At 45.4% G+C, this 15,074-nt stretch overlaps 1 protein-coding gene across 2 annotated transcripts in view; it reads left to right on the top strand.

The window, feature by feature from the left end:
* Window positions 1-14,060, top strand: part of cyth3b (cytohesin 3b) — a 68,500-nt gene extending 54,440 nt beyond the window's left edge. For both annotated transcript variants that reach the window (XM_079622835.1, XM_079622834.1), the window contains exons 10-13: window positions 2,471-2,547; window positions 2,652-2,723; window positions 2,805-2,959; window positions 13,394-14,060. In XM_079622835.1, coding sequence (XP_079478961.1) covers window positions 2,471-2,547; window positions 2,652-2,723; window positions 2,805-2,959; window positions 13,394-13,466 — 377 coding nt within the window. In that variant the 3' untranslated portion in view covers window positions 13,467-14,060. The remainder of the gene's footprint in view (window positions 1-2,470; window positions 2,548-2,651; window positions 2,724-2,804; window positions 2,960-13,393) is intronic.
* The last annotated feature ends 1,014 nt before the right edge of the window (window positions 14,061-15,074 follow it).

Here is a 15,074-nt window from a genome sequence, read left to right on the forward strand (position 1 = left end):
TACATCACACACACTACAACACACACACACAACAGCACACACACTACAGCACACACTACAGCACACACTACATCACACACACTACAGCACACACACACTACAGCACACACACACTACAGCACACACACTACAGCACACACACTACAGCACACACACTACAGCACACACACTACATCACACACACTACAGCACACACACTACAGCACACACACTACAGCACACACACTACAGCACACACACACACTACAGCACACACACTCTACAGCACACACACTACAGCACACACACACTACAGCACACACACTACAGCACACACACTACAGCACACACACACACTACAGCACACACACTACAGCACACACACTACAGCACACACACTACAGCACACACACACTACAGCACACACACTACAGCACACACACTACAGCACACACACTACAGCACACACACTACAGCACACACACACACTACAGCACACACACTACAGCACACACACTACAGCACACACACTACAGCACACACACTACAGCACACACACTACAGCACACACACTACAGCACACACACACACTACAGCACACACACTCTACAGCACACACACTACAGCACACACACACTACAGCACACACACTACAGCACACACACTACAGCACACACACAGGGGGACGGGCACATGAGTCAGAGGCTTTAATGTGTGAGTGTGTGGGGGTGTGTGTGAGAGAGACTTGCAGCATCTTCTACTACAGCATGCTCTGTACGTTTGCTGTGAGATATTGCATTTAATTTGATTGCAAAATGCAATCTCTTGTCAGGTTTTGTATGAAAGATTGTGAGCAATAACCCAAATAAGGGCAGCGCTGCGATCCGTCTCAACAGAAATAACTCCTCTCAGCTCCCGGACGTTTCTGTGCTCTGCTTTCTGCGGTCAGGAGCTGGAGTCGAGCTGGAGTTGTGTGAGCTTGCTTCGTGTGATAAAGAAGTACACTTTAAAAAGAGCACTTGTTACCGGAATAATATAGAGGGATTTTAATCTAATGTTTTTGGACACTTAGTTTCATGTTATCTGCATATGAATGAAAATATATTATAGGGTACATTTATATTAAATGCAAATAGTTGTATCGTTCTTTTTTTATGAACCGGTCAACTTTGCATATAAAACAAGGCAGTATTGCACCTTTTCTTGCTTTTAATGTTGTTTATGTGTCTTTGTGGTGTTTTTAATCTGCTTTAAGACAAATTCGATGTGTAAAGTCGACAGCATTGCTGAGTATTAAAACTGCAGTGAACCAAAGACAGTCTCAAACACACGGTGTGAAATCGCTGGTGTTTCTGACGTCACACACTACCTTGTAACCAATCAGATCAACGTGTGATCGTCAACCAGTGGGTCTCTGAGTGAGTGGAGACGGGGCTCATTTGCATATTCATAGAACCACGCATACTAAATGAGGCAAGGGTGTCGAGGTACATTCAAGATATTTTAAGGCATGAAGAATTTTTTTCAAGGAAAAAAAATTAAATAAGTAATTTTGGTGATCAAAGATGAGTTTTAAGGGATACGATTATGGACTACAGGGGGACTTTATAAGTACATCTTTGTGTGGTTAAAGTGTGCTGCTGGATATATTTTCTGTAATTTCTATTGAACCTACATTATATTTAAATATATGATTACACATTTTATAAAGATAAAGTGCATTTAAGATATATTTACTTTCAATACATCATTGAATAACACACTACAGTTAACATTATCTGTTAACAACAAAATAAGTTTACTTCTTTAAAACATGACAAAAAAGACTATTAAAAGTAGTATTTAGGACAGGGCCGCAGTCTCAGACTCTTCAGTAACTCAACCAATTGATGTTTACAGAGAGTTGTATTATATTTATATTATAACATCGGGAAAAATACATACACTGTGATTATGGAGAACTTGAACCAGATCATATTTTCATTGCAAATAAATGAGTGTCCAGCAGAAGATATTGTTGCTGATATTCCTGAAACGTGACTCTGGACCACAAAACCAGCCATAGGGGTAATTTTTATGAAATTGAGATTATTTATCATCTGAAAGCTGAATAAATAATCTCTCCATTGATGTGTGGTTTGTTAGGATAGGACAGTATTTGGTCGAGACACAACTATTGTAAATCTGGAATCTGAGGGAGCAAAAAAATGTAAACATTGAGAAAATCTCCTTTAAAGTTGTGCATTTATGTTCACGATTGTGCTGCACTCACTCACAAAAATACATGTTTTATATATTTACGGTAGGACATTTACTAAATATCTTCATGGAACATGATCTTAATATCCTAATGATTTTTGGCATAAAAGAAAAATGTATAATTTTGACCCATACAATGTATAGTTGGCTATTGCCACAGATATACCCGTGCGACTTATGATTATCAGAAATCGGGTCACACGGCATTGATGATCCTTCTTTCTCTCTGCAGGTGGACGAGTAAAAACTTGGAAGAGGAGATGGTTTATTCTGACCGACAACTGCTTGTATTATTTCGAGTACACAACAGTAAGTGGATTGGTTTTCATCATTATTCCTCATGTCTGGTCTTTGGGGGTTTGAGGGGTTACTCTCGTCCCGGATGCGTGTTGATGGGTTTCTCCTGACTTCAGGACAAGGAGCCGCGTGGCATCATCCCGCTGGAGAACCTCAGCATCAGAGAGGTGGAGGAGCCCCGGAAGCCCGTGAGTGCCCGAGCAAACGTGAGCCGTACGGGACCGCGGGAACCTCACGCCTGACAGTGTGTTGTGTGTCTCCTCGTGCAGAACTGCTTCGAGCTGTACAATCCCAACCACAAAGGACAGGTGATCAAGGCGTGCAAGACGGAGGCGGACGGGAGGGTGGTGGAGGGGAACCACGTCGTCTACCGGATATCAGCTCCCACGCCAGAGGAGAAGGAGGAGTGGATCAAATCCATCAAGTAGGCTTTCCCATCGATTGTTCAATAGTCTTGTTCAGTGATTTAAGGCGGGAACAAAAACATTGTTGTTTTTTTTTTCACTGGTCAATTGTGAGATTTTTGGATATTTGTCTTCAATAACATGTCTTCTTTCAGACTTGTGGTGAAAAAAGTCTGAAATCCACATTTAGGTCTTTATTTTACTAACTTTGTCTATTTGCGTCTGTAGATTTCTCCTAAATTCATCAAAAGTTGGCGTTATAAATCATCATGATCCGCGATCTCTGTCTGCACCGTCATCACACACACCGCTGGAAAGCTCTCTCTCTCCTGTACAATGCTGTCGATCCAAATATGGTCATTCCTTTTTATCAGCAACCAATCGTGAAAGTACAATGGGCATTTAACTCTAAAAGTCTCATTGAAAGTACATTGGGCATTTAACTCTCGAAATCTCATTGGCTGATGTCAATTTCTGACAGCGTGATTGGTTCAGATGCATCACGTGACGCGCTCTGACATTCAGATGTGTGTTTTTGACTGTTTTTCTGCTCAGTTGAAGGCCATAAATGCTGTGTTTATAAGTGTTGATGTGATTTAGGTGGTTTGTATTGTTGTTGCTGATGATTTGATGAGATATTGTGTCAGTAAATAGTTGTTTCCACTAAAAAATTATGAATTTTTACATTACAAATCTTTAAATGCCTTTTTCTTAAAATGAGTTTTTTGTCATTCTCCAGTAGAAACATCTCAGCCGATGTTCACCAAACTCTCCAGTTATACACTTAGCAGTATTCTGAAGATATGCTCAGAGGGATTTGTTAATAAATCATTCCTGGCCTGATTTATGGGACATTTTAATCAAAAAAATATGGCGAAAATCGCTTTTTTAAGGCTATGGACAGTATATTTAGATTTCCTAGGTAATGAAAGCATATATCCTGAAATCCCTCTGAACATCTTTCTTCATCTTGTGTGTAATCAAAATGAAAAAATAATTTTGCACCTGTTTTATCATATGTTCAGATCTATCTACCGAAAACATTTGCAAAATTGCGCATATTTAATTAGATAATGCCTAATTTGCATAACTAAACGTTCAAATTTCAAAAACTTGTAATAAATTTTTTTTTATATACTTGTGTAAGTAATCAACTGAGGAAGTTTCATGGTGATATCTATTATTTTAACATTTTACCCTATTCACCTGTAGTGTCTCGCCTTAAATACTGGCTGGCACCCATTTGCTGAAGAAACGCAGAGAAACGTTCTGGGTTACGCATGTAACCCTAGTTCCCCGAGGGAACGAACGCTGCGAGACTCGCAGTGGGAACGCCCCTCAGCGTGACGCGTCTGAAGTATGAATGAAATCCGTCAATGAAAAGATGGAGCGTCATAGCGAGTGACGTCACCGACCAGGAAGCTATAAATAACCCCGAATCCACAAGCCGCTAGCTTCTAAAGTTCTGAAGCAGCGATCCGGGGGATGCAGGGAGTATGGCAGGAACTCGCAGCGTTCGTTCCCTCGGGGAACTAGGGTTACATGCGTAACCCAGAACGTTCCCCTTCAGGAACTCTCGCTGCGAGACTCGCAGTGGGAACGCAATACCCACGTCTCCATACGAGCAAATACCCGTAGTGTGTGCATTAGGGAGCACAAACTGACGATAGAATCTGAGCCCCAGGAGTGGAGCTAAAATCAAGACTATAAAACCTGACGAAAGTATGCGGTGAGGACCAGCCTGCCGCATCACAAACGTCCTGAAGAGAAACTCCAGAAAGGAGAGCCTTAGAAGCAGCCATACTCCTAGTAGAGTGGGCCCGTACAACCAAAGGGGAAGGCTGACTGGCCGACTCGTAAGCAAGTGTGATGGCCTCGACCACCCACTTGCTCATCCTCTGCTTAGAAGCGGGAGCCCCCATATCAGGGGACCCAAAGCAAACAAACAGTTGTTCAGACTTCCTCCACAGGGCAGCTCTGTGGACATAAGTGTCTAGGGCCCTAACTGGGCACAATAGATTAAGCTTCTCCTGGTCTGACGTCAGAAAGGGAGGAGGACAAAAGGCCTGCAGTATAACAGGTCTAGCAGACATAGTTGGGACCTTGGGAACATAGCCTGGCCTAGGGTAGAGGAAAACCTTAGCCATACCAGGCGAGAATTCCAAGCACGAGGGAGCCACTGACAGTGCCTGGATATCTCCTATCCTCTTTAGAGATGAGATAGCCAGCAAGAAAATAGTCTTAAGAGTGAGGAACTTTTCAGATACTTCTTCTAGGGGCTCGAAAGGAGCCAGGGAAAGGCCTTCTAGAACGATGGCCAGGTCCCAGGATGGTACCCTCGTGCGTACTGCTGGCCTCAGCCTCAAGGTGCCACGGAGGAAACGAGATATCAGTGGGTGTCTCCCGAGAGAACCTCCACTCGAAGGGGCGTGGTAAGCAGCTAAGGCCGCCACGTACACCTTCAGTGTGGAGTGGGATAACCCTGTAGAGAGACGGTCCTGCAGGAACTCCAGCACTGTACCAACCGGGCAGTTAACTGGGTCCTGCTGGCGCTCTCTACACCAGGAGGTGAAAAGTTTCCACCTTGCGGCATAAAGTCTCCTAGTGGCGGGAGCTCTGGACTGAAGGATGGTCTCAACGACCTCAGTCGAGAGACCAAGATCTACGAGCTGGGCCCCCTCAGAGGCCAAGCCCATAGCCTCCACAGTTCTGGGCGAGGGTGTAAGATGAACCCGCTCGCCTGGGACAATAGGTCCCTCCTGACCGGTATCTCCAGGGGAGAGCCGTCGAGAAGGGACACAAGGTCCGAGAACCATACTCGGGCCGGCCAGAACGGGGCTATCAGGAGTAGCTTGACTCCGTCCCGGCGGACCCTCTCCAGAACTCCTGGGAGCAGAGCAATCGGGGGAAAGGCGTACAGACGAGACCTCGGCCACGTCTGTACCATAGCATCCAACCCCAGTGGGGCTGGATGACTGAGAGAGAACCACAGATGACAGTGTGATGTCTCTCGGGATGCAAAGAGGTCTACCTCGGCACGACCAAAGTGCTCCCAAAGGAGCTCCACCACCTCGGGGTGAAGTCTCCATTCCCCGGGCCTCGGCCCCTGCCTCGACAGGATGTCTGCCCCTCGATTTAGATACCCCGGGAGATAAATCGCTCTCAGAGACAGAAGTTTCCCCTGGGACCATAGAAGGATCTGACTGGCTAGTTTGCATAGAGGCCGCGAGCGCAGACCCCCCTGATGGTTGATATAAGAGACCACCGATGTGTTGTCTGTCCTGACAAGAACATGGTGGCCCCTTAGGTCTGGGAGGAAGTGTTTCAGAGCCTGAAACACCGCCAACATTTCTAGGCAGTTTATGTGCCATTGAAGATGATGGTCCTGCCACAGACCCTGAGCTGGGCGACCACCCATGATCGCCCCCCAACCCGTGAGAGAGGCATCTGTCGTTAGCAGAACGCGACGACAAGAAGCTCCCAGCACAGGACCTTGGGACAGAAACCAAGGATCGTTCCACACGATCAGGGCGCGAAGACACCGTCGCGAACTCAAGATCGTGCGGAGCGGATTTCCCCTCGGGGAGAATCCCCTGGTTCTGAGCCACCACTGCAGCGGCCTCATGTGCAGCAGGCCAAAAGGAATCACGTTGGACGCTGCTGCTATGAGACCTAACAGTCTCTGGAACTGCTTTACAGTGATAAGCTGGCCTAGCTTGATCTGTTTGACTGCGGCGAGAATCGAAGCAACACGAGCAGGTGACAAACGTGCCTGCATCGTCGTCGAATCCCACACTACACCGAGAAAAGTGGTTCTCTGTAATGGAGAAAGCACACTCTTCTTGGCGTTCAGTCTCAACCCCAACTTCTTGATATGAGCGAGAACGACATCTCGATGCCGAACCGCTTGCTGTTCCGACTGGGCTAGGATTAGCCAGTCGTCTATGTAATTCAGGATGCGGATGCCCTGAAGCCTCAGCGGGGCTATCGCCGCATCCATACATTTGGTAAAAGTTCGGGGTGACAGTGCTAGGCCGAACGGAAGAACCCGATATTGGTACGCTTGGCCCCCAAACGCAAACCTCAGGAACTTCCGATGTTGAGGAAGGATCGATATGTGGAAGTAGGCATCCTTTAGATCTATTGTGACAAACCAGTCCTCGGACCTGATTTGTGACACAATCTATTTGAGAGTAAGCATTCTGAACTTGAGTTTCCCTACAGTGCGATTTAAAATACGCAGATCTAAAATCGGACGCAACCCCCCGTCCTTCTTTGGAACAATGAAGTAACGGCTGTAATAGCCTGACTCCCTGCTGGGAGGAGGAACCCGCTCTATAGCTCCTTTTTGCAGAAGAGTCATAACCTCCTGTTCCATTACCAGCGCCTGCTCGGGGCCCACCACAGTGGGAAGGACCCCTCTGAATCGAGGTGGACGAGACCTGAATTGAATGGTGTAACCTCTCTCGATCGTGCGCAGGACCCAACGAGACACATTTTGAAGGTTTCTCCACTCTACCAAAAATTCTACTAAGGGAACCAGCCCCTCGGGGCTGGCCTCTGGTTGAATATTCGGCGTGACAGACACAGCGCCCTGTAACGGCGCACCGGCAGGGAGCAGCTGGTCTGAGCACACTAGAGCCCTCCTTGGAGGCGGCGAGCGTCCCTCGGGAAAACACTCGCCGGGCCGTTCTACGCCCTGGTTTGGCAGGGTTGGTAGAGCAGGCCCCTGAGGGAGCCGAGAGAGACAGGGCACCATTATAGGAGGTGAACACGAGTTTCTCTCGGCGGGGACCACCCTCAGAGCCCTGGCGCAGATCGCGTCAGGACCTCTTCGACGCGGCCTTCTTGGCGACAATGACTGTCCTCAGATCAGCCCTGCCACGAGAAGGTCGCGCCGGAGAGCGCCTCGTCTCGTCCCTCCAGTTTCTCTGCGGGGGGGCACGAGACGCGACGCTCCGTTTCTGTTGTGTTCTTTTCACAGATGTATTCGGCGGCTGGGTCTGCCCTCGCTCAGCCGGCCCAGTAATACGAACTTTTAGGGGAATAAATTTCTGAAAAGCATCCGTCTGTTTTTTCTCCTCCTGGAATTTCTCAGCGACAGAATGAAGAGCGTCACCGAAGAGACCCACAGGCGAGACGGGAGCATTAAGAAGAAGATTCTTATCTTTTTCTTTCATAGATGTTTGACATAACCATAAATGCCTCTCCGTGGCCACCAGAGCTGCCATAGACCTGCCGACAGATTTGGCGGTCTCCCTAGTGGCCCGAAGAGCAAGATCAGCAGTCTGCCTTAATTCATTAACAGTATTAGCAGAAATTTCCCCCCCTTCACAAGCATCTTTGAGCAGGTCGGCCTGATAAGCCTGCATAATGGCCATAGTGTGTAAACATGCGGCCGCCTGCCCCGCCGCCGAATAAGCTTTCCCTACCAACACAGATGTACTTTTCAGTGGTTTAGAGGGAAGGGCCGGTGTTTTAAGTGAAGACGCCGAAGCCGGAGAGAGATAGCAAGCCAGCGTCTCCTCCGCCTTCGGCATTGACACATACCCTGAAGCTTTCGCTCCAAATATGTTAGAATAAGCATTAGATTATTCGTGTGAATTCTGCTTGAAACTGGACTGACCCATGATTTAGACACCTCAGTGTGCAAATCAGGGAAAAACGGCAAACACCGGCGAGAAAGCTGTGGACGTGGAGGCAGAAATCTATCGTATAATTTGCTTTTTTTATCACTAGACTCCTGCCTATCAGCTGGCCATTCAATACTGAGTCTTTCCACAGCACGAGACAAAACATCCATCAGCTCATCATCTGCATTTATGTGTGACGAGTCTCCTGATGTGAAACTTTCGACATCCAGCTCCTCAGAACTGGATAATCTAAGTTCCACATCATCATCCCGTGCCTCGACCCGGGCAGAAGTAGCGGCCTCAGCACGCGCTTCCAGAGCCAGGTATGAGGCACTGGATCCCGCCGGAGAGTGCTGAGATAGGGCGGGGCCCGTCTCAACATCGCCGGTGAGATCCATCTGCGAACCCCAGGACATGCGTCTCCGATCAGCCTCAGCTGAAGCGGGACCCGAGCCCTGGGGAGCTCGCAGCCACCCACCCTCCTCGAAGAGCGAGCGCCGCGAGCGCAGAGTTCTGGATGGGAAGCGCTCACAATGCTCACAGTCAGCTCCCTTGAGAGCTGACTGGGCATGCTGCACCCCGAGACAGGCAACGCATAGCTGGTGTGAATCCCCACCCGTGATGTAACGAGTACAGGGGGGAACACACTTTCTATACTGCTGCTTTTCGCTCGTCATATTGACACTCGTTAGTTTTTTTATATATAGAGATATATAGTGATAAACTCCTGCCTACAACAGTCAAACACAATTTCTCACACACACAGATTTCAAACACACTCGATAGCTGCTGAAGAACAAAAAGCTAGCGGCTTGTGGATTCGGGGTTATTTATAGCTTCCTGGTCGGTGACGTCACTCGCTATGACGCTCCATCTTTTCATTGACGGATTTCATTCATACTTCAGACGCGTCACGCTGAGGGGCGTTCCCACTGTGAGTCTCGCAGCGAGAGTTCCTGAAGGGGAACTAAACTTTAGCTGGACAATAACTTTACTCTAGAGCTGCTGTAAAGCCAAAACAATCTCTCAGAATATGGTGCAAAAGTTCAGTAATTCAACTTAAAAGGTGAAACTAATATATTATATAGACTCATTAGTTTTTTGAATTTGGGGTTTTCATTAGCTTTTCATGACTTGACTTGATAACGAAAGCTAATGAGCTGCCACTGTCAACAACAACAACAACAACAACAACAACAACACGCATAGGTAAAGTAACTAACAAGCCAAGCTCATTAGAAAAACTAGATATTACGTTGATTATTGCACGTTTCGCTACACTTTCAAAGTGAAACTTCCAGTGAGTGGAGCTAAAGGGTTAATGCTCTTGAAAATAATGTGTCTTCCTAATCAAACAGACCTGATTAAAGTCATCAGCTCATTATTAGAGACTCAAGACCTGCATATGTGTGTCAGACACAAGGCCAGGGTTTAGAGACACTTTGTTTTATAAAAAATAAATAAAACATTGTTTGAGGTCTTTGTAACAGTGTTCACCAGACCACATAATTTGTTTTAAAGGAAGCCAGAAAGAAAGGTGATCAGGTGATGTATTTTCCAGCATCATAAAATAGGATAATTCTCTAATCTTATTCCTGACCAAAAGTGGATATTTGTTATTATTACCAGATTACATTCACCAATGATCATTTATTGCAACCGATCACACATTCTGAATCTTGCTTTTTTAATACATTAAATACATTCAGAGTTACTGTTACTTTAATGTCCTACCGTAAATATATAAAACATGTATTTTTGTGAGTGAATGCAGCACAATCGTGAACATAAATGCACAACTTTAAAGGAGATTTTCTCAATGTTTACATTTTTTTGCTCCTCAGATTCCAGATTTACAATAGTTGTGTCTCGACCAAATATTGTCCTATACTAACACACCACACATCAATGGAGAGATTATTTATTCAGCTTTATCTATATTGTATACATTTTTATGTATAAATCTCAATTTAACTAAATTGACCCATGTGACTGGTTTTGTGGTCACATACTGTATGTACTCTGAGCACAGTTCATTTAAAACCGGGGATGTTGCTGTGTAGTATTGTACAATGAAAATAGATCTTTATTAATCCATAATCTGCCCGTGTAATGTTAATCTATATGAAATGGGGTATGTGTGTGGAGTTTTGCAAAGATGTCGTTAGAAGGACGTTTTTTACTAATGCTGTAAAAATACACTCGTTTTCTTGATGTATCGATGCCGATTCATATGATCCAATCTTCACATTTGTGTAAGTTAGCCAATAATCATTTTACAATTGACCTCTATTGGCCTTAACAGCTTTTACTCTCATTGAAACATTTTAATTCAGGCTTAATTCGCTTCAGGACAGTGATTAGCTGATCATATCACACTCCAAAAGTCAAATGTAAAGAATATGACTATATTTTATATTATATATATTACTATATTTATGCATAAAGAAAATAAAGTCAATTTTTTTAGGAGCATTTTTTCTTTTTTTATAATTAAACATTATTTCCCATCAAATTTTCATTAACAAAATGTGTGAAAATACACAATCTCATCACCAAATGTAACTTTTGCCATTATTCTTAATGGTGATTTTAATTAAGCCAAGTTTATTTAAACACACTTAGATTCTCATTACTGCAATACAATGTAATTGTGACATTATTTACCTCAATTTTTTTGTTTTACAGCATTTTACTGTAATGAAAATGGGATTATTGAATCATTTATTTTATTTATTGTTACATTACAGTAATGAGAATAGGGGGAGGGGGGGATTACATCATTTTAATGAAAATAATCACACAATGCAAAGAATCCCAGTCACGTTACTGGCATGTTTTGTGAATTTCACCTCACTGGCTTTTGGGACGGATCTTGTTAACTGGTTTGGTCCAGATTGGGACAGCAGAGCCCACATGCAAAAATACTGTAGTATATTATAGTCAAATTAATTCTTAAAAGTACTATAATATAGTATTTTTTAATGTGGGTTGTGGTTCAAAAGCACTATAGTATTCAATAGAGTAATTTTACCATATATACTATAGTATTTTTTAATGTGTGGGGATTTTAACAGCACTAGTCATGATGGGGTTTAGTCTCATCCTCGACCCTGTGTTTTTATGGGCGTCAGTGGAGATTAGTCAGAGCTTAACCCCACACACACACACACACACACACACTCCGGGGGACCAGCAGACCTGTTGCGGTCCCCGTGTCTCCGCTAATCCAGGCGCCGGAGGATGAGAGGCTTTATCACGAGCACTTTTTGCCTGGTTGGCACAGTTATGACCCACTATCCTCATCTGCTTATCTGCAATCACGCTTTATACGCTCGGGATATTGGACCGTTCAGTCACGCTTTAGAAACAGAAACAACCTCTTCTCAGAGGTTTTTTAACTCGTTCAGTAGAAGTTGGAGCGGATGGTGTTGTATGTGCAGAATTTAGAATTTAGAATTTAGAACTCTCTGTTCATTCTAACATATTCTTAAGATGTTACAATAGAAATTGCGATGGCTATGTTCAAAATGCATTACTAATAGCGGTGTAGCGATACATATCACGATACTGAACTCACGACACCATATTATTGCGATACTCTTTGGTAAAAGATGTTCTGTTGATTAAAATGCTGAATTGTGTGTGTGTAAATGAATAGTGTTGGACTTGGTGCTGGAAACCCAAAGCACAGGACAATAGAGACACCAGAATAACAATATTCATGATTCTGAAAACACTGAATTATTGTAGACGAATATTCTTGCACTCTTTCACCGACTAGATATATTTACAATAATGTAGGACACTTTTTACTGCTAACATTTGGCATTATCAGGACCCACAAATATTGCATTATTATACGTTATATTCAACATTATATATAGCAGTTTAATGTAGTACTGCACTTTCTGCAGTGGAGGATGAGTTTCACACTATGCGCGGCGTTAACAATATTTCTAGCGTGAATATCAGTATAAAACCAGCCTTTAATCTTAGCAGGTCTGGCCTTAGCAGTCACCTTACACTGGACAATCCGAAACGCCACTCAAACGCAGAAAACCCCTGAGAGGCGGAGTTACCTCTGAGAGGCGGAGTTACCCCTGAGAGGCGGAGTTAAACGGGGTGGGGTGTGTCCTCAGAAACCATGGCAACCAAATTAGGTCACTGAACAAACTATTTCCTATGATGCCGTTAAGACAGGAGTGTGTGTGCGAACATATATGTGACCCTGGACCACAAAACCAGTCACATGGTTCAATTTTATGAAATTGAGATTTATACATAACCCGAAATCTGAATAAATAATCTTTCCATTGATGTGTGGTTTGTTAGGATAGGACAATATTTGGTCGAGACACAACTATTGTAAATCTGGAATCTGAGGGAGCAAAAAAATGTAAACATTGAGAAAATCTGCTTTAAAGTTGTGCATTTATGTTCACGATTGTGCTGCACTCACTCACAAAAATACATGTTTTATATATTTACGGTAGGACATTTACTAAATATCTTCATGGATCATGATCTTAATATCCTAATGATTTTTGGCATAAAAGAAAAATGGATAATTTTGACCCATACAATGTATAGTTGGCTATTGCCACAGATATACCCGTGCGACTCCAGACTGGGTTTGTGGTCCAGGCAAATCAAAAGCAAATCATAATATAAAAAGTTACTATCTCTGATTCAATTGGTCCATAGAAATAGTTTTGGAGAGGCGCTCAGTAGCAACACATTGTCAGTCACTGAAACAGTGATTTATGCTTTATTTCCATATCAAAGTCTCACACATCTCCCATTAATTGTTTCCTTCAGAGCGAGCATCAGCCGGGACCCTTTCTACGACATGCTGGCCACCAGGAAGAGACGCATCGCCAACAAGAAGTGAGCTCTCCATCCGAACCTCTTCCTCAAAGCCTGTTCACAGCAACACACACTGCCTACTGGGACAGACTTTCTGCAAATGTGTGTTTGCTGACGGGTTCAAGGAGCCCGGCGGCTGAAGAATTCAGTGTTTATAGTTCCTTTCTGGAGTCCCGGACAGCAACATAGTGTCGGCCCAGATCCGGCCCACATCTGGCCCACATCTGCGCTGCGCTGAATACACATGTACCGGATCCGGGCCACATCTGGGCCGCGTTGAATACACATGTAGCGGATATGGACCACATCTGGGCCGCGTTGAATACACATGTACCGGATCTGGGCCACATCTGGGCCGCGTTGAATACACATGTACCGGATCTGGGCCACATCTGGGCCGTGTTGAATACACATGTACCGGATCCGGGCCACATCTGGGCCGTGTTGAATACACATGTACCGGATCCGGGCCACATCTGGGCCGCGTTGAATACACATATACTGGATCTGGGCCACATCTGGGCCGCGTTGAATACACATATACCGGATCTGGGCCACATCTGGGCCGCGTTGAATACACATGTACCGGATCTGGGCCACAACTGGGCCGCATTGAATACACATGTACCGGATCTGGGCCACATCTGGGCCGCGTTGAATACACATGTACCGGATCTGGGCCACATCTGGGCCGCGTTGAATACACATGTACCGGATCTGGGCCACATCTGGGCCGTGTTGAATACACATGTACCGGATCCGGGCCACATCTGGGCCGTGTTGAATACACATGTACCGGATCCGGGCCACATCTGGGCCGCGTTGAATACACATATACTGGATCTGGGCCACATCTGGGCCGCGTTGAATACACATATACCGGATCTGGGCCACATCTGGGCCGCGTTGAATACACATGTACCGGATCTGGGCCACAACTGGGCCGCATTGAATACACATGTACCGGATCTGGGCCACATCTGGGCCGCGTTGAATACACATGTACCGGATCTGGGCCACATCTGGGCCGCGTTGAATACACATGTACCGGATCTGGGCCACATCTGGGCCGCGTTGAATACACATGTACCGGATCTGGGCCACATCTGGGCCGCGTTGAATACACATGTACCGGATCTGGGCCACATCTGGGCCGCGTTGAATACACATGTACCGGATCTGGGCCACAACTGGGCCGCGTTGAATACACATGTACCGGATCTGGGCCACATCTGGGCCGCATTGAATACACATGTACCGGATCTGGGCCACAACTGGGCCGCGTTGAATACACATGTACCGGATCTGGGCCACATCTGGGCCGCGTTGAATACACATATACCGGATCTGGGCCACATCTGGGCCGCGTTGAATACACATGTACCGGATCTGGGCCACATCTGGGCCGCGTTGAATACACATGTACCGGATCTGGGCCACATCTGGGCCGTGTTGAATACACATGTACCGGATCTGGACCACATCTGGGCCGCGTTGAATACACATGTACCGGATCTGGGCCACATCTGGGCCGCGTTGAATACACATGTACCGGATCTGGGCCACAACTGGGCCGCGTTGAATACACATGTAATGGATCTGGGCCACATCTGGGCCGCGTTGAATACACATG

This window comes from Phoxinus phoxinus, assembly GCF_949152265.1.
Source record: "Phoxinus phoxinus genome assembly, chromosome: 1".
Lineage (NCBI taxonomy): Eukaryota > Metazoa > Chordata > Actinopteri > Cypriniformes > Leuciscidae > Phoxinus > Phoxinus phoxinus.